Source organism: Peromyscus eremicus, chromosome 5 (assembly GCF_949786415.1).
Source record: "Peromyscus eremicus chromosome 5, PerEre_H2_v1, whole genome shotgun sequence".
Taxonomy (NCBI): Eukaryota; Metazoa; Chordata; class Mammalia; order Rodentia; family Cricetidae; genus Peromyscus; species Peromyscus eremicus.
Genome location: NC_081420.1, coordinates 97,515,367 through 97,535,784, shown reverse-complemented (window position 1 = coordinate 97,535,784; position 20,418 = coordinate 97,515,367). Strand labels below are relative to the sequence as shown.

At 46.1% G+C, this 20,418-nt stretch overlaps 1 protein-coding gene across 1 annotated transcript in view; it reads left to right on the top strand.

Annotated features, from left to right (window-relative positions):
- Hydin (HYDIN axonemal central pair apparatus protein) overlaps positions 1-17,037 on the top strand; it is a 362,311-nt gene extending 345,274 nt beyond the window's left edge. Inside the window, exons 79-86 of the mRNA XM_059264008.1 lie at positions 1,914-2,191; positions 3,706-3,925; positions 5,255-5,467; positions 6,956-7,119; positions 7,923-8,073; positions 9,449-9,679; positions 14,440-14,664; positions 16,349-17,037. Of these exons, the coding sequence (XP_059119991.1) occupies positions 1,914-2,191; positions 3,706-3,925; positions 5,255-5,467; positions 6,956-7,119; positions 7,923-8,073; positions 9,449-9,679; positions 14,440-14,664; positions 16,349-16,831 (1,965 nt within the window). The 3' untranslated portion in view covers positions 16,832-17,037. The remainder of the gene's footprint in view (positions 1-1,913; positions 2,192-3,705; positions 3,926-5,254; positions 5,468-6,955; positions 7,120-7,922; positions 8,074-9,448; positions 9,680-14,439; positions 14,665-16,348) is intronic.
- The last annotated feature ends 3,381 nt before the right edge of the window (positions 17,038-20,418 follow it).

Below are 20,418 nucleotides of genomic sequence, written 5' to 3'. Positions count from 1 at the left end.
TATTCCCCTTTCTTCAGAAATTCAGAGCAAAACTCCTCAGTCCCAGTGGGTCAGGGCCATTAACAGCCTGGCTGGATCAGTGTTTGCTTGGTTGGTTGGTCTCTTTATCAGGGGTGGGAATAGAACCCAGGATCTTTCACTTAGTGTACAAGTGCTCTGCCAGCGAACTTTACCCTCAGATGGCTTTATCAAATTGCTCCTTAGAGGGTAACCAGAGTTGTTAAAGTGACTGGTCTTGAGGCGTTACCTCAGGCTAGCTCCCAAAGTCATGCCATTTGGGAAATCCCCAGAACTGTTTTCTCCTGTGCCCTTCCCTCACTCCCTGAAGCCTCCACGCACCCCTGCCGACTGCTCTGAGCTCTGGACAGAGAGTGTAAGGAGCTGGCTTCCTTACAACAGATTTGGGTTTGCTTCTTACCAGGACTAAGGGGAAAGAGAAAGCCAGATAGGAATTTATGCAGTGGCTCCCGAACTTTAGAATACAAGTCACCTGGGGAACTTTAGAAAATGCAGGTTCTAGACCATCCCCGACACACTGATTCAGCTGGCCTGAGCAAAGCCTGGGGTCTGTGTTTTATTAGGCCCAGTACTTATTTTTTATTATTTGTATTTTTAGTTAGCATATAAAATAATAGTTTCATCATGACCTTTTATTTGTTTGTTTGCTTGTTTGGTTTTGTTAATTTTTTTTTTTTGAGACAGGGTTTCTCTGTGTAGCCCTGGCTGTCCTGGAACTCATTCTGTAGACCAGGCTGGCCTGGAATTCAGAGATCTGCCTGCCTCTACCTCCTGAGTTCTGGGATTAAAGGCGTGTGCCACCACTCCCAGCTCATCATGACATTTTTGCACACATATGTATGTGTGTGATTGTACCTTGTTCTTATTTACCATCCCCAACTCTCCTTTCCTATCCCTGTTCCCCCACTCCTGCTGTTTCCCTTCCTCTCCTCAGAGAGTCTCTTCTGCTTTCTTATCATGTGTGTGTGCATGTGTGTGTGTGTGTGTGTGTGTGTGTGTGTGTGTGTGTGTGCAGATGTTAAATCTAGAGTCAGCACAGGAGAAAAAGCATACCGTGCTTTGCACTTCTTCCCCACCCCCATCCTGTCTTGTTCCCACTCCTCCTCCCTTAGACCATTTCCTCTTCACTCATAGTCCTCCTGCTCCTTGCATAGCGTGTGTGTGTGTACATACATACATATATGTATTTTTTAAAGATTTATTTATTTATTATGTATACAGCTGTATGACTGCAGGCCAGAAGAGGGCACCAGATCTCATTACAGATGGTTGTGAGCCACCATGTGGTTGCTGGGAATTGAACTCAGGACCTCTGGAAGAGCAGTTGGTGCTGTTAACCTCTGAGCCATCTCTCCAGCCCCATATATATATATGTATATATATGTATGTATATATGTGTGTGTGTGTATGTATATTTAAATACATACATATATAGTTAAATCAAGAGTGCATATGAGAGGAAACATGTGATCTTGTATTTCTGAGTCTGGCTTATTTCACTTAACCTGATGCTCTCTCATCAGGGAGCATTTGAGGGAGCACTTGAGAAAGACTGGATTGATGCTCCTTGTTTCATGTTTCCTGCTACTGTTTCCTCTACCATGGAGGATGAAGGAAGAATGAAATGCCCAAAGGAGCTGAAAAATGGAACAGTACAAGAAATTAGCATTTGTTGGATCCCTGTCATATGCCCCACACTTTACAGACGTGATCTTGCCCTTCACTGAAGGGCAAGCAAAGGGGAGAGTTTGAGTAACTTATCAAAGATGATCTAGCTGGTAACATATGAGATTTGATCCCTGGACTGAGAGCCCCAGCAGCAAGACCTCAGGACACGGGGGCCTGAGGAGCCTCCCTGCCTTCAGCTTCTGAATCACGTTGTCTTTTCTGTCCAGGTCATCACCTTGGAACCCTTCCACAATATCACCCTGAAGCCCAAAGAAATCTGCAAGCTAGAAATTACCTTTGCCCCCAAGAAGCGCATCCCTCTTTTCTCTGAGGAGGTGTTCATGGAATGGATGGGACTACTGCGTCCCCTCTTTCTCCTTAGCGGCTGCTGTCAGGCCCTAGAGATTTCCCTGGACCAGGAGCATCTTCCCTTTGGTCCTGTTGTGTACCAGACGCAAGCCACAAGGCGCATCCTCATGATGAACACAGGCGATGTGGGTGCAAGGTAGGATGGGCAGCGGTGACTCCCACCAGAGGCCGTAGCAGACATCTACATCCCTAAATTCTGTTCCTCAAAGGAAACATCACAGTAACAGCTACAACCATGATTACATGGTAGAAAACATTGGTACAATCCTGGTATATGCCCATCGTATGGTCTCCCAACTTAATCTCAACAACTCTAGACCACTAATACTATAATATAATATCTGTGGTTGAGATACTTAGGAGGGAGGATTTTAAATGCATAGTGATACCCTGTCTTTAAAAAAGAACTAAGGCCAGGCATGGTGGTACACTATATAATTCTAGCACTTGAGGACTGGGAAGTGGAGGCAGGAGGATCAGTAGTTGAAGGCAGCTCTGGCTAGATATGTTCAAGGCCAGGTTAGCCTGGATTATATGAAACCTTATTTAAAGGGGAGGGGATGCTGGGGATGTAGCTCAGTGGTAGAGCCTTTGCATAGCATGTGCAAGGCTCTGAGTTGAACTCCTAACATCACAAAAAAGAAAGGAAAGAAAGAGGTAGGGAGAAAGGGATGGAGGGAGAGGGAAAGAAGAGTGCGGGAGAAATATGGTGGCAAAGTGTGCTCTCTAGGCTTCATTCCCATCAAATAGAATTAGAGAAAATACCAGTAATACAATTCTCAATTTGTTTTAGTATAAATGAAGTATAAAAAGATTAACTTTCTCCCAAATTACATAAGTATCAGTAAGCATGGGTGCAAGGCTGGGTGTGCTTGCCTGGAATCAACCCAGTCTCCAGGGTAGGTGCTGGTAGGCCTTATTTCAGAGATGAAGTAAGACTTAGAGATTCCACCACCAGGAAATGAAAAGACAGGACCAGAACCCAGGCTCTCCCCTCTTGCTGCTCATGGATTGACATGGCTGTCCAGGCTACCCACTACATACCCCAGGGGTCCTCACCATATAGACTCAGTGTTATGCCACCAAGCAGGATGTTATATGGTAGCCCTGTTTTAGAAGGACTGTTCTGCATGCACCATTCATCCTCTGCCTTCTGCCCATACAAAGTGCCCAATCACAGGGATGGCCCCATGGGTCATCAGGATCCCAGTGCCACCAAGAACAGGCATAACTCTCACATGAAGGGCTGGTCACCACCCTTCTGGATCTAAACAGGTAGTGTGTGAGATGGTCAGGGCTACACTCTTAGAGGACTGTGGTCCTAGTCTAGCCCCTAGCTAGCTATGCAGCCTCAGGAACACATGTGTACATGTTCATATGTACATTTCCCAGCTGTCATTCACGGACAATAAGTGCAGCCCCCTCTCACCCCTGTTCAACTGTAAGAGGGAGCAGATTCCCCTTACCCAGAGAGTGATCTTGGCCCAGGGTTTCTAACCACCTCTGCTCTGACAGAGCTTCTTCCTTCTAGACCCTAGGAAGTAGTCAAGGTGGGGACCATTCTGTCAGAAGTCTGGGTGACGTCTTTTATTTGCATACCCCCAGGATATTAACATACTGTCTCTCTTGTCTTCTTCTGTTTTGGAAAAGGTTCAAATGGGATGTCAAGAAATTCAAGCCTCACTTCACCATCAGCCCTGAAGAAGGCTACATCACCTCAGGCATGGAGGTTGCTTTAGAAGTAACCTACCATCCCACTGAGGTAGGAAAGGAGAGTCTCTATAAAAACATTCTCTGCTTCATCCAAGGAGGAAATCCTCTGTGCCTCACCCTCTCCGGGATCTGCGTGGGACCACCTGCCATAAAAGAGGCAAGTAGGCATTGGCCAGGGATGGGCAAAGGCAGGAGGAAGCCCAACGTGGCAATTCAGGCCTCATCACCTGCATCAAACATCCAGTCCTGTTCTTTCCTGCCACAGGCACTTTGCACATACCATACCCACTACTTGAATAATCTTTCTTCCCTCTTTGTTTACTTAATTCCTGTTCTTTCTTCAACTTGTGATACAAGCATTACATCCTCAAGGCAGCCTCAAGAAGATCACCTAGTTCAAATTCTGTTTTAAGAATTGTGAGCAGGGACCAGAGCGTAGCTCCACCAGTGAGGCGCTTGCCACATGAGCGTTCTGTTCCTTCTTCTGGAGCAGGAGGACTTGGAGTCTTGAATGGGGGAATGACGGTATTTGATTTGCGCTTTAATGGAGTCCAACCAGATGTTGACAGATGTCAGAGGAAGAGAGACTGATGAGAAACACTTCCCATAAATGAGGGGTGACACACCAGTGGTTTGTGTGGTACAGCTGACTCAGGGGATAGTAGAAGGTGATTTTTTTATTTTTTTATTTTTTATTTTTGGTTTTTTTCAAGACAGGGTTTCTCCGTGTAGTTTTGGTGCCTGTCCTGGATCTCACTATGTAGACCAGACTGGCCTCAAACTCACAGAGATCCACGTGACTCAGCCTCCCTAGTGCTGGGATTAAAGGTATACACCACCGTCACCCAGCTTAGAAGGTGAATTTTTGCAGCTTATAAATTCAACTAGGATGGCTGGCCACGCAGCTCCTGGGGTTCACTTGTCTCCCTCCCCTCAATGCTGGACTTGCAGACAGACCCTGCCACACCTGGCTTTTACCGGATGCTAGGAAGTGAACTCAGGTCCTCATGTCTGCACTGAAGTGATTTGACTGACTGCATGTGTCCAGCCACTCCACCATGCAGTTGTGCACAGCTGTAAAGAAAAGTGAAACCATCGCATTTGCAGGAAAATGTATGCAACTCAAAATCATAAGCTTAATGAAGTAAGCCAGACTTAGAAAGACAAGTAGTATATGTTTTCTCTTGTATTTGAAACCAGATTCAAAATTATATGTGTGTATATGTGTGTATCTATATATGGGGGCACACAGCACTAGAAAGAAGGAACCCAAAAATGTTTATTGAATGAATGAGAGGAAACTGTCCATTGGAATTCACTGTGGGAAACACTGTTAAAATCTCTCCTCCCTCCCTCCCTCCCACATACACATACACACACACACACACACACACACACACACACACACACACACACACTGTAGCTCCGGCCCCTGGAAGACAGTTCAGAGGAGGTGGCATGGAAAGGGACATCCTGCTTCTTCCAGGTGGTGAACTTCAACTGCCAAGTGCGCTCCAGGCACACACAGACTATCCTGCTCTCCAACCGTACCAACCAGACCTGGAATCTGCACCCCATCTTCGAGGGCGAGCACTGGGAAGGGCCCGAGTTCATCACCCTGGAGGCCCATCAGCAAAACAAGCCCTATGAGATCACCTACAAGCCTCGCACCATGAATCTGGAGAACCGCAAGCACCAGGTAAACTGAGGCCCTCCGCCTGCTCTCTGGCACAGAGGAAGCAAGGAGATGTATAGTCAGGGCCTAAAAGACAGTTTTAGAGCTCAGAGTTGGAAGACTATTCAAATAAGGAGTGAGTACCCAGATCCTGGAACGATGGGAAGCCAGGACAATTGTCAGGCAGTGGCTCCCCCCTTTGCCCCTTAGAATCCGAGGGCTCGGTTCTGAAATGAAGGCCTAGACCAAGCATCGAGAAATTCCTGCTTAGTTTAAGCACATCAGTAACATCATGGTAGCTGTAACAAAATCAGAAGAGGGTCAGTGAGATGGCTCATCGGATAAATGTGCCTGCCACCAAGCCTTGCAAATTTCAATCCCCAAGACCAACATGTTGGAAGGAGAGAACTGTCTCTCACAAGTTGTCCTCTGATTTCCACACATCCAATGCTATATGTGTATGTACACACACACACACACACACACACACACACACACACACACACACACACACACAAATAAAATAAGAATGTCATTTAAGGGCTGGAGAGAGATGGCTCAACAGTTATGAGCATTTGCTGTTGGTACAGAGGACCTGAGCTCGGTTCCCAATACCTATGTTGGGTGACTCACAACCCCCTATAATTCCAGTTCCAGGGGACTCCAATGCCCTCTCTGGCCTCTGTAGGCCCTACACTCGCATGCACATACCCACACAGAGACACATAAATAAAAATAATAAAAATAAATATTTTTGAAATATAATTTTAAAAATCAGGCTGGATAGTAGTGGCGTATACCTTTAATCCCAGCACTTGGGAGGCAGAGGCAGGTGGGTCTCTAGGTTTGAGGCCAGCCTGGTCTACAGAGTGAGTTCTAGCACAGCCAGGGTGACATAGGGAAACCCTGTCTCCAAAAAAAAAAATCAGAAAAGGAAGGCAGCCATTCTGTGCACTTAAAAGCAAATGATATTTTCTTCAGTTTTTACTATTTATCCAATACAACAAGCTTCTGCTTCTGTGAGGGACCCTGTCTTAAAGGAATGTCATGGAAAGCAATAAAGGAAGACATGCAGTATCCTCCTTTGTCCTCCAAGTGGTTGCACACAGGTCCACGCATCTACATAGCCATGTGTATACCACACCACATACACACACACACACCACATACACACATACACCACACATACACACACACCACACACACACACATACACACACCACACACACACACATACACACACCACACACACACACCCCACATACACACACCACATACACACACACATACATACACATACACACACCACACACACACATATACACACACCACACATACACACACACACATACACACACACTCACAACACACATGTACACACACACACACACACCCCAAAAGTTAAAATTTTAAAGTAAAAGTGTTGGACTTACTTGCCCCCTCCAGGTCAGGTAGGTGCCTGTTACTACAGGATCTGCGGTGTCACTCTGATCTGTCACTTCTTCTTCCAAGGGCACTCTCTTTTTCCCCCTCCCGGATGGGACTGGCTGGCTGTATGCCCTGCACGGAACTGCTGAACTCCCCAAAGCTGTTGCCAACATCTACCGCGAAGTTCCATGTAAGACTCCCTATACTGAGCTCTTGCCAATCAGCAACTGGCTGAACAAGCCCCAGAGGTGAGAAAGTGGGGCGAGCAGTCAGGGTGGGGGGAACAGATGACTTCCACCATCCAGTTTGGTCTTTCCACTCAGAGCTTACAGAGAATGGCAGGCTCAGGGGAGTCAGAGACGTGGCCCTCAACGTAGCCAGGTGTCTCATGGACACGAACCCAGTCTTCTTGTAGAGTGCTGATTCTTACAGATTGTAGCGCACTGCCTACCTTAAAATAAATGTCCAATAAATAGTAGTTCTGATGATCCTAACGGTCATCGTCTTTGTTGCTGTTGAGTGTCTTATACCTGAGCTACTAGCCGGAGAAGAAAGCCCTCGCTGTGCTTACAGCAGGAGGTAGAGAGGACAAGGGCTAGCAGAGGTCAAGAGCAAGTGGCCTCGAGGCTAGAAGCACATCTTCTTGAAGACCACCTGCTTGGCAGAGTGGACAGAAGCTCAGATCTAAGTCTGAACCACAGTTCTGCCAATAGCCACGAATGTTGTCTGACATGTTATCGTCCTTCTTTGGGCCTCTATTTCCTCTTCCATAAAGTGGAGGTATTCGTGAAACAAACCTCCTCTAAACATTATGACAGCTGGCTATCTGTAAATAACATGGAGAAGGGACTACTGGGTACCTGGCTCAGTAGATGGAAGTGACTGCCATTGTTAGTGACAGAATGAAGCCTAGAACCACAGACCCGTACAATCTCCAGAAAAAGCAAAAGTAGACCCAGCCCCTTTCCTCCCCTTCTTCGGACAATCCCCCTGCCTCTCCAGTGTCTCTTGTCATTTCCCATCGCCCCTCTCCTCTCTTGTACTGCTCCAGATTCCGGGTCATCGTGGAAATGATAAAACCAGAGAGGCCAGACCTAAGTGTCACTATGAAGGGCCTTGATTACATCGATGTACTATCTGGCTCCAAGAAAGACTACAAGCTGAACTTCTTTTCCCACAAGGAGGGACTATACACTGCAAAGGTATCACCATGTCAAAGGCACCTCCTAAAATCCCCGGAGGTTTGACCCTAGGGTATTCGAGGACAGCAGATGCTCTCCTCCAGGCACTGTCCCCAGGCACCAGAGTGTTCACTCGGTGCTATCTTCCTAATCCGTTCATTTGCTTAATAGATATCCATGGAGCACACAGGCCATGTTCTGTGCTAAGTGTTGGTAATACAGCAATGGCCAAAGCCAGGCGCAGTCTCTGTTCTTATAAAGCACAGTCTAGTGGAGGGAAACAGACATTATCCTGTCAATGTAGAACTTTCAAATGAAAGAAGCGCTTTGGTGTAGGGGAGCCTATGTTAGTTCACAGCTCACAGGAGCGGTCAGGACTGAAGGCTTGAGTGTTGTTTATTTACAGACAGTCTTTGGAGCTATTAGTAATGATGGAATCACCGAGGGAAAGATTTTCAAGTATAAAATTAGACAAGGTCTTTAAAAGAATGTATGTAAAAGCCAGGCTGTATAAATAAAATCGCCACCTAATAATAACAAGATTAACAATCCAATGTACTACGAATGGGTAGAGTCTACTCCACAAGAGTAACCACGTGAAATCCAGGCACAGTGGCACATACCTGAAGTCCCAGTGCTCAGGAGTGTGAGGCCTACCTCTGGAGTTGTATGCTGACCTGAGCTACATGAGACCCTGTCCCAAAAGAAATTTGTTTTAAGTTGCTATGTATGAACGACCACAAGCACACCAGGCCAACACCGCCGTTCTCCTGGGAAGAGTTCTGAAAGATGAGCAGCATATTAGTTGTAGGGAGGGGCTACTTAGTGTTGTGTGGGTGAGCTCTAATTCACCCCATGCAGGGTATCTGTTGCACATGACCTTCAGCAAGACACTGAGCTTTGCTACACTTCCATTCCCTTCTGTAAAGGGTGAGGGCATTGCCGACCCATTGTGAGGATCATGTAGCCTGACATCTACTAACCCCCCAGTGAGCATTAGACGCTGTCTGTCATTGTCATTCTCACTAAAACTCTGGCAGCAACAGCAGCAGGCATGAATCCCCCTACAGCTGGAAGCTCTGAAGATCTCACTTCTTCCTGGGGTTTCCTGGCTGTCCCCACTGGTAAAATTCTGTCAATGAACCAAGCTGCTCTAGGGTCTTCTAAAGTGAACTGAGATTCTTAAATCATCTCTCGCCTACACAAAGCCAGACTACAGTTCCTAAAGAGAAAGGCTGCCGGGCAGGGATAGGACTGGCTAGCCATGCCACCCCAGTCTGTGTGTTTCACATGCCCAGCAAGGCTCCCAGATAGCAGGAGAACCTGAGTGTGGACAGAGAACCCTGGACTAATGTCTTCTCTCCCCTGCTTCTTTCTATTCTGCCTGTGAACACAGGTGATCTTCCGGAACGAGGTGACCAGTGAGTTCTTATACTACACTGTGAGTTTCAGGGTCATCCCTTCTGGCATTATAAAAACCATCCAGATGACAACCTCAGTCCGCCAGAATGCGTCAGCCTCCATCAAGTTGGAGAATCCCCTACCCTATTCTGTGACCTTCTCTACAGAGTGCAAGTTGAATGACATCAGCCTACCTTCCCAGTTCGCTGTGCCTGCAAACTCTGAGGTAAGGCCCTGACTGCCAGGGGACCCTTGAGGGCTATGACAGAGGCTTCTGCCCGTGAGGGCTCTGGGTTTATGTTCTGCAGCCCTTGAGTGTAGGCTAGCCCTGAGAGAGGGCAAGAAGAATGGCAAGGGACAGTCAACCTCATGTGCCTTTCTTCTACAGCCAAAGTCTTCGTGTGAACTAGGAACACTTAGCTTTGGTATGGGCTCCTTTATAATTACTTCGTCTATTGATTGTTTGCCTTGTTCAAACTAAAGGAAAAACATCTTTTTTGCTAATTGTAAAAGTAGCATAGAGCTAGAAGTGTGCCTTAGTTGCAGAGCTTTTGCCCAGCATGTATGGAGTATACTGGGTTTGATCCCCAGACCACACACACACACAAAGGATCATGGATCTTAGTGTGGAAAAAAGAAAGCAAAGTGTATAAAGTATCAGGATAAAACACACACACATATACATAAGCATACACGTATACACATGCACCACATACACATTTATATGCACACATATGTACACACATACACATACATATGCTTGTACACTTGTTGCTTGTACTTGCTTATGTACAGAGTGTTCTGAAGAGGCACATAAGAACCTCCAACTATGGCTAAAAGGACATGCATGGTCAGGAATTAGGAACCGAGGGGAAGATGGACTTTCCTTTTTAGTCCTTTTATCAGTTTGTCATTCCAAAGTCACTGTCTACATTTCATCAAAATCCCCACTCTAACTTCGCTGCCTCTCCAACCCTTGTCCAACTCTGCCTGTTCCCTTCACACGACTCCACCTCTTCCTTCATCTCCAGGATCTAGGTTTTCCTCCACTCTCCTGCCCATTGTTGGCAGGGTTGTATCTGTCCTTCAGAAGTGGGCTTCAACCAGCTGGTCAGTTCTTGTTGGTGATGTTTTGCACTGAGTTGGGTTTGGGTTGGTGTCTTTGAGACAGGGTCTCCCTGTGTGACCCAGAACAGCCTCAAACTCATGATCCTATTTTTGTTGCTGCACTGGACCAGTGCAGGCTCTCCTTTTGAGTCTCTACTGCCCCCACTAGGTTAATCTTATTACAACAGCTTGCAGTTAAACTGATACCACCCCTCCAGCTTCTGCGGGCGTATCCCACCAAGTTTCCCAGGTTATGTGGATCCCCTTAATTCAGCGGTGATCTGGGCTCTCTGGCTCTTAGGGCTGGTGCTCCCCTCGCCATGCAGGAGCTCCTACTACACCAGGCTCATCGCTCTTGGTATTTTGGCTCTACCAACTCACATTGGAGTTTGAGGTCGCCTTTGCAGTTTCATTACAGATGTTAGCTCGTTCTTATTATTTTGAGCCTAGCTGATCTGTGTGTTTGGGGATAGAGTAGGTATCTGAGGAGAGTCCAAACAGTGTTATGACTACTGTTATCCTCTTACCCTAAACCCAGAGAGCTGGTTTCTATGTATAATGTGAGTCGAAGTTTCACTTTGTTCCCCAAGTCAATATGAATCATCTCAAACTAGCTAAAATTCTCATTTTAAACCAGGCATGGTGGCACATGCCTGTAATCCCAGCACTCCAGAGGTATGGGAAAGAGGATCAGAAGTTCAAGATCATCCTCAGCTATATATTGAGTTTGAGACCAACTTGAGCTACTCCAGACCCTGTCTCAAAAAAACAAAACAAAACAAAACAAACAAATCTCATGTCATCTTTCCCTTCTACTCTGCAGAAGCATGTATAAAATAAATGAAACTCATACATCCATGGGTCTGTTCTAGCTCCTCTGGGATAAAATAATTTCTGTTCTCGTGCCAATATTTCTGTGTTTTATGAACATATACTTAGAGAAGGGTTGGTTGACATCAAATAAAGCTGTCAATAGCTTGCACTCTTGTCACTCTTCAGGAATATGTCAACTATTCCTGACTCTTCACTTCTATGTAAATTTTGAAGCCAAGTTGCTCAGAAGAAATAAAGAAAACTAAAAAGAACTCTGGATTTTGAATGGAATTCTATTATTTTAAGATTATTTTAAGAATTAATCATCTGTAATCTGTTGATCCATAACAAATTACTCTCAAGCTTAGCATCTTGTCAGACAGCAAATGCTTGCGCTCTGCACGCATAGTCAGGACTCCAGCTATGGCAGCTTGGCTGGGCAGTCTTTGCTGGGGGGAGGGGGTGTCTCATGAGGCTCAAGTCAGGCAGTCAACCAGGGACCTAGTCATCCTCCCATCTGGAACTAGAAGATCTGCTTCCAGACTTGGGCATGGGGTTGCTGGAAAGGCTTTTAGCTCCCTGTTGGCAGGTTTCTGGGCCTCAGTCAGTCATCTTGTGGACCTCTCCCTAGAGCATTTTCTAACATGGCCCACTTCCCTAGAGTGAAAGATGTAAGGGACAGAGGCTAGCCTGAAAGGGACAGAGGCGTGCACAAGAGAGAAGCTTGCAGACAGACTCTTTCACTGCCTCGTCTCAGGAGTGACATGCTTGCATTTTATCTACTAAGCCCTCTCCTCAGCCCTGCTGTCCTGGAATTTCTATAAGGAAGAAACAAATTGGAAGTGCTAGGGATTAAACCCTGAGCCTTGTGCATTCTTGGGAAGCTTTGTCCCCCTGAGCTACAGGCCCAGTTTCCCCAGACCCCCTCACCCCTGCTCTTTTGAGACAGGTTCTCACTGTATTACTCAGGCTGGCCTAGAGCTCATTCTCTAACCCAGACAGGTCTTCATCTTGTGCTCCTCCTGTCTCAGGCTCTCGAGCAGCTAGTTATAAGGTCTGTATCACCAGATTTGGCTACTGATTTTGTTTGTTTGTTTTTTGATACAGGTTCTCTTTGTGTAGCTCTGGTGTCCTGGAGCTAGCTCGCTCTCTCTCTCTCTCTCTCTCTCTCTCTCTCTCTCTCTCTCTCTCTCTCTCTCTAGACTAGACTGGCCTCGAACTCAGAAATCCACCTTCCTTTGTCCTGAATGCTGGGCTTAAAGGCATGTACCACCATTGCCCAGACTGGTTTTTTTTAAATACTAGGAATTCAATTTTAATACTAGGAATTTAGGGCCTTAGGCATGCTAGGCAAGTACTCTATTGCTTGATCCAGTCCCGGGCTCTTAATTCAGTTCCACAACTCCATAGGCTTTCTGTTTCTTCTTGAGTCTGTTTCTATAAGCTCTGTTTGTTTTTGCACTTGTCCATTCATGTCACTTTGATTATAAAATCATCTTTGTATCATGCTCTGTTTGCTAAACATCTATAGCTTTGGTGATGCTCTCTTTATTCTGATTACTTTTCAATAAGAATTGTTCTTATTTTTAATTTTTAAATTATTTTAATGATGTGTGTGTATGTGTATGTGTGTGTGTGCATGTAAGTGCAGGTGCTTGAAGACATTAAAGGTATTAGATCCCCAAAGAGCTAGAGCTACAGGTGGTCATGAGCCACCTGATACGGGTTCTAGGACTTGAACCCTGGGCCTCTGAACTGATGAGCCATCTTCTGACCTGTGTTTGTTTTGTGTTTTTTGTATTTGTGTTTTATTAATAGCTATTTATAGTAAAAAACATTTCAAGCTGTGTAGAAGTATATCAAATAGTAAAGATTCCCATACCCTGTTCCCCCAAACGTAACACCAGGAATTTTTTTCCCTTTGGTTTTGGTTTTGGTTTTGGTTTTGGTTTTGGTTTTGGTTTTTCAAGACAGAGTTTCTTAGTATAACAGATCTGGCTGTCTTGGAACTTTCTTTGTAGACCAGGCTGGCCTCAAACTCACTGAGATCCACCTGCCTCTGCCTCCTGAATGCTGGGATTAAAGGTGTGTGCCATCACTGCCTGGCTAGGAACAGCTGTTCTTACAGACTTTTTTTCTACACACAAACAACAAAAATGGGCCAGCAAAGTGGCTCATTGGGTAGAGGCTCTTGCACACAGACCTGACGACTTGAGTTTGATCCTTGGGTCCCACAGGCAGCAGGAGAGAACCAACTCCAGAAAGTTGCTGTCTAACCAAGTGCATGTGCACACACACACACACACACTAAATTAATTTTTAATAAATAAGTATGAACTTTATGTATTTTTTTCAGAGCTCCTTTCTTCCACTTACAATATCAACACCTCTCATTACAATTCTACCTCATTCTTTTGTGGCTGTATAATATTCTGCTGAGATGAGCAGACCCCAAGTCATTAAACCAATCTCCTACTGGGTGCTTTTGAGTCGTTCTCTCTCTTTGCTATTATAAACAGTACCCTTTGGTTCCTGTGTCATTTTGAAAGAACTGGGGAAAGAGAATGTTTCTCTTCAAGTAAAGGTGGAACCCAGGAAGCTGTTCTGAGAACAACTCTATGCAAAGAAGGGGCTGCCTGACCTTGAACTGCCTGTTGATTTTCCATAAATGTGCTTCCCTAGGAAGGGGCCAACACCTGTTTCTTAGATTCAGAGAGATTTGGGATGGAAAAATACCTGGAACAGAGAAAGCCAGACTGGGAGGAAAGGGGGAGAGAACAGCCTACCCTGGGAGGAAAGGGGGAGAGAACAGCCTACCCTGGGAGGAAAGGGAGAGAGAACAGCCTACCCTGGGAGGAAAGGGGGAGAGAACAGCCTACCCTGGGAGGAAAGGGGGAGAGAACAGCCTACCCTGGGCTGAAGTTCCCAGGCTCAGGGTCAGCTTCAGTATTTGTATCTGAGGCATTATTTTTGCCACCACCTCCTTCAAGGCCTGGGGCAGGTCACTTGATGGGAGAGGACGGGTCAAACTTCCAGCATGACAACAGCCTCTGTCTTCTCTTCCAGGGAACTTTCTCATTTGAATTCCAGCCCCTAAAAGCCGGAGAAACCTTTGGAAGACTGAACCTGCACAACAGTGACTTGGGTTACTACCAGTATGAGCTTGTTCTGAAAGCCTTGCCTGCACCTCCTGAGAAACCTGTCCACTTCCAGACCGTTCTTGGCAGCAACCAAAGCATCTTGGCAAAGTTCACCAATTATACCCGGCAGAAGACAGAATACTACTGCAGGGTGAGCCGACTGTGGGGTGAACAGGCTGTGGGGTGAGCAGGCTGCAGGGTGATCAGACTGCAAAGTGTGCAGACTGCAGGGTGATCAGACTGTGGGGTGAGCAGACTGCAGGGTGATCAGACTGCAAAGTGTGCAGACTGTGGGGTGAGGTGGACTCGGGGTGAGTGGACTGAAGGGTAAAAGACCTGCAGGGTGAGCGGTCTGCAGGGTGATGGGTTGCAGGGTGAGCAGGCTGTGGAGTGATCAGGCTGTGGAGTGATCAGGCTGTAGGGTGAGCAGGCTGCAGGGTGAGCAGGCTGTGGAGTGAGCAGGCTGTGGAGTGAGCAGGCTGCAAAGTAAGCAGGCTGCGGGGTGAGTGGGCTGCAGGGTGAGCAGGCTGCAAGGTGATCAGGCTGCAGGGTGAGCAGGCTGTGGAGTGAGCAGGCTGTGGAGTGAGCAGGCTGCAAAGTAAGCAGGCTGCGGGGTGAGTGGGCTGCAGGGTGAGCAGGCTGCAAGGTGAGCAGGTCCCACATCTTTAATACCTCACCAAGGAAATTAATTTTCAATATGAGTTTTAGTGATGACATCCAAACCATAGCAGCCTGTGATCTGCAACCTCATAGGAGTACTATGTATGAGCAACCTCATAGGAGTACTATGTATGAGCACTTACATGCATGCAATATGTCCGCAAAGCCTACTCCTTAGTACCTAGCCCATAGCAAGCATTTCATATACATTAGCCATTATAACAGTTGGAATGTAAGGCAGAAAACCTAAACAACAGCAAATAGAAATTCGTGCCTCTCACAATAATCTGGATGTGAGCAGTCTGGTCTAGAATGGCAGCTCCTGACAACAGCCACCCAGACTCTTCCTTTCCCAATACTCTATCCCTGCAGAGTTGCTTGGCCCTCATGAACCAAGATGGATTCCCATGACATTCCTACCGGGAAAATGAGTTCCGTATAACACTTCTCCCAGTATCCCGTGGAACAAAATTTCACAGGACTAGACTCGGCCACAAGGGGAACTAGGAAGAGGGGTGTTTAAAATGGATGATCATGTCCCCAGTGAAAATCAAGAATCCACAGTTATAACAAGAAGCATAGACCTCCTGACTATCATATCCATCAAGAGAGACTAGGTTATGTGTAGTAACCACCCTGAGATCTGGGTGTCTCAAAAGAAAAAGAAAAAGGTTTATTTCTTGCTTGTGCTATCTCTCCAGTAAGGGGCCATAGGAGACTCTTGTTTATCACAGTTGCTTGGGATTCTGCTGAAGAACAACTCCTATCTCAAATGCTTCTGGCCATAGCATTCGAGGGGTGAAAAGACCCTGATGGGCCTCATGGATGATTAAATTTCTAGGATACAAATGGCACCTTTTAGTTTTGTGCAAGCTAGAATGCCCCATCTTCCATGTGAATGAAAGGAGAGAACTCCTGGTTCTCCCCACCAGCATCATCTAGCTATATATTAAGGCACGATATTAATATCTCTCAGTAGCAAGGTTGGGATAGTCATGAGTGATACTTACCTTCAAAGACCTCAGCTCCATAATGTATAGGATATCACATTACAGCCTACCCAGCCTCACACAAACATAAGTCCTTTAATGTTAGAGAGTGGAAGGGCTTGGCTTGGGCTCCTCATGGTCTCTTTAGGATCCTCTGTGAGTCAAGGTACTCTGTTTCCCTTTCAGACGGACTGTCCTGACTTCCACACGGAAAGAATCATTAACGCAGCCCCAGGAGCCCAGGGTGGCACCGAGGTCAGCGTGGAAGTCTTCTTTGAGCCCAACCACCTGGGTGAGACCAAAGGCATCCTAAGCCTGTCATCACTCATAGGTGGTGAATACATCATCCCACTCTTTGGAATTGCTCTGCCCCCCAAGCCCCAAGGCCCCTTCCTAATCAGAGCTGGATACAACATCATCATCCCCTTCAAAAACGTCTTCTTGCATACAGTGAACTTCTCCTTCATTGTGGAGAACCCAGCCTTCACCATCCGGGCTGTAGAATCTGTACGGCCCAAGAAGATCAACAACATCACAGTCTTCTTTGAGGGGAACCCATCAGGCAGTAAAACCCCTATCACCTCCAAGCTGATTGTCACCTGCCCTCAGTGTGAAGGTGCCGAATCTGGAATCAAATGGGTTTATTATCTGAAGGGGATCACCCCATAAGTCACAGCTTCATCAACCAATGCCATCTTCTCTGCCCACAAGCCATGTGCTGTGCACCATCCTAACAAAGAATAGAGAAGAAATGGGAATTTTCCAAGGACTTTCTTTATGTGTTCAATTATAAAGGAAGTTATTTCTATATTATGTTTTACAAATACAGATATGAAATTTATGTTCCACATTAAAATTTATAATGACACACAACAGATCTACATTCAGGCTAAATCACTCAGTGGCAGTCTCAATAGTTGTGTTCCCCACAGCTAAGCACTCTGCAATGATCCCAGTTTGTAAGGAGACACGGGTGTCCCGCTCATGACCTCCACACAGCACTTAGAAGTGTCCAGTGCAGGGAACTGATTCTCCTTGAAATGCCATCAGTCCCCAGATGTGACTCTATTTGATGTGATATCATTTCTGCTCTCTCATAAAAGCTAAAGAAATAGTCATCTTCAAAATGACAAGCAGGTCACATTAGGTCCATTCGGGAAGGCCATCCCTTACTGTTTCTCTTGTGTTTTATTCTGTCAGCCTCCAGCTCTCATATCTATTTGCTGCAGGAGGTAAGTCCTCATTGGAATTTGGGTTCTGGAGAATGCTAATGAGACTCCCACCTCCTCCTTCCCTCCTCAGCCCTGAGTACAGCAATCAGCTGGAGGCCACTGTTTCTCTGCTACATGCAGTCGCCTAATTCTCACCCAAAACCTACCCTCCCCAAATAGTGATTGAATTGGGCTGGGGTGGAGTGAGATTATCATGTATTCTTATGATATGCATATATGCACATATCATATATATATACATACATAAATATATACATACATTCATACATATATAACTGTAGGGTGAGAACCAGGGCCACACAGCAGGCACAGCCATTCCTTTGTGTTACTCCATCTCAGTCAGGTCCTTCCATGGTAAAGACCTCATCCCAATTTTATATGTTGAAACTGCAACTATGTCACATGCTCTTAAAGGGTGGCCATCTGTCTTTCCTCCACGCCTCCCAGGAAGTTCCACCCACACAGAGGTGTGGAGCACCTGCCTCAGTCCAAAGGCCTGACCCCACACCCACCTCTTTCCCCCAGGGCCTCATAGGGTGTATTAATAGGACCACTGGCCTACAGGGTCCACGTGTTAAATCAATATGGTTAAATATTGTCTCTGAAGTAGATTTGCTTCTAAAAACACTTACCTTTCATTGAGTGTTCCCCTGCTTCCACCTCTTCCCCTTTTCTTATTCCAGGCAGTCCACCTCCGAGAGAGGAGATATGAAAGCAGATGGCCACTTGGGAACAAAGTCCCTAGAGAAGTGGATGTCCTGCTGGGTGGTGGTGGCACATGCCTTTAATCCCAGCACTTGGGAGGCAGAGGCAGGTGTCTCTTCCAGGGCAGCCAAGGCCACACAGAGAAACCCTGTCTTTAAAAAAAAGAAGAAGAAAAAGAAGAAGAAGGAGGAGGAGGAGGAGGAGGAGGAGGAGGAGGAGGAGGAGGAGGAGGAAGAAGAAGAAGAAGAAGAAGAAGAAGAAGAAGAAGAAGAAGAAGAAGAAGAAGAAGAAGAAGAAGAAAAAGAAGAAGAAGAAGGAGAAGGAGGAGGAGGAGGAGGAGGAGGAGGAGAGGATTCCAAATGATCCCAGGACCACTTTGGGAATCTGCTAAAGACCCAAATTCTCAGTCTCCAGCATAGACTTGTTGAGTTAGAATCTGTGGGACACAGTCCAGCAATCTGCTTTTTAATAAGCCTAGTACCTATTATAGGCTTGCAGGGGATAGTTTAGGGGTCCTCTTGGTTTGGTTGGGGTTTGGTTGGGCTCTTTTGAGACTTTGTCAAGTTGGCTTTGAACTCCATTCCTCTTGCCTCAGCCTCATGAGTACTAGGATAAAAGTTTGTAGTACTACATTGACTTAAATGGTGGTGCTGTGTGTATGTGTGCATGTGCATGTGTGTGTGTGTGTGTGCCTGCATTTATGTGTATGTATGTGAGTGTGTATGTGTGTGAGTGTATGTGTATGTGTGTGAGTGTGTGTGTGTATGTGGGGGGGTATGCATGTGCCATGGCACTTGTATAGAGTCAGAGGATAGCTTCAGGTGTCAGTCCTTGCCTAGAGGACTTGCCCCAGTCTACCTAGAGACAAGGTCTCTCATTCATTTCTGCCTACTCCAGGCTAGCTGGCCCATGAGCTTCCGGGACTCCCCTGTATCTGCCTCCCACCTCCCAGGAGGGGCACACTGGGATTACAGATGCATGCACAGCTGTCTCCAGTTTTTAGTTATGTTCTTGTCTTCAAGTGTAGAGTGTCAGGATTGTGCAGCAAGTGATGTGCCCACCACTGAGTCGTCTCCCAAGCCCTTAAAGGTGTTTTATCAACAGAAAAAGAGCTTCAACTTTTTGTACCTCCTCAAAACCCTCACTCAGTACATGCTATACACAACTAATGCCAAATAGTGTTTCCCATAACGCTTGTAAACTCAGACCTACAGTTCATAACCAATTCATTTTAGCCAGTAAAGATACTACTTATAGGGGCCAGCAGCTTGAAGGCGCCTGCCGTCACACCTGACAACCTGAGTTCAATCCCCAGGACCCACATGGGAGGAGAGAAATGACTCCTGAAAGTTGTCCTCTGACTTCCATACCATGACAGGCATGCACACACACACACACACACACACACACACACACACACACAAAACAATGTCATAAAATAATTTTTAAAAGACACAAATAATAGATATAAAGACAAAGAATTAGATGAGAGATTTTTCCAGTGGTTGGTTGAGCAAAGGCCACACTAGCCAGCAATCTGAGAGGATGGTAACATAGCGAGCAGCTGCTATGACTGGCAGATACAGAAGTTGCACAAAGTCAGCAGTTTCCCAATTTTAATTTATATCAGAATCTCTGGGGAGGACCTGCAAAACCAGATTGCTGGGCTGTTCCCCTGAAACTCCAGCTAAAAGCTGCTTTGCCTTTGAAGAAACCACTTTGATTAGGGTACAACCTCACCTGTAGCCTCTCAACTCATAATGACACGACTTTTTCCATGCATTGGTGTAGCTGTTATTAACAGTTCCTAGAGAACCATTCCAAAGTCTGTCATGACAAGCACACAAAATGGGGCTGCAAGATGAATCATCACTGTGGAAGAGCAGTGAGCTTGCAGCATATGAATTACCCAGTAGTCTAGAAGAGTCAGAGTAAGGAGTGCTGACCAGCAGGGCTGGAGAAGAGGAAGGCAGGCAGAGAGGCAAGAACCGTCCCTGGTCTCCGTTCACAGTACCACTGCTAGTCCCCGGATGAATAAGTGACCTTAATTCCTCTACATCTCTAAGATATCAGGGAAGTTTCTTTCTAGAAACTTCTGGCCTAAAGGTGGACAAAGCATTCATTTGGGCTTTATGGAAAAGCCGGTTTCTTAGCAACCTGACTCAGAATGCAGTTTCTGGAGAAAAGAGGTCTTGCTGGTAGGGAAAAAAAAAAAAAAAAAAAAAAAACAGCACAGCTCCAGTTATTAAAGGCCTTACCATAGTGTGACTAGTGTGACCCTTGGGAAATTCGTTCACCTTTACAAAGGAGCCAACCCCA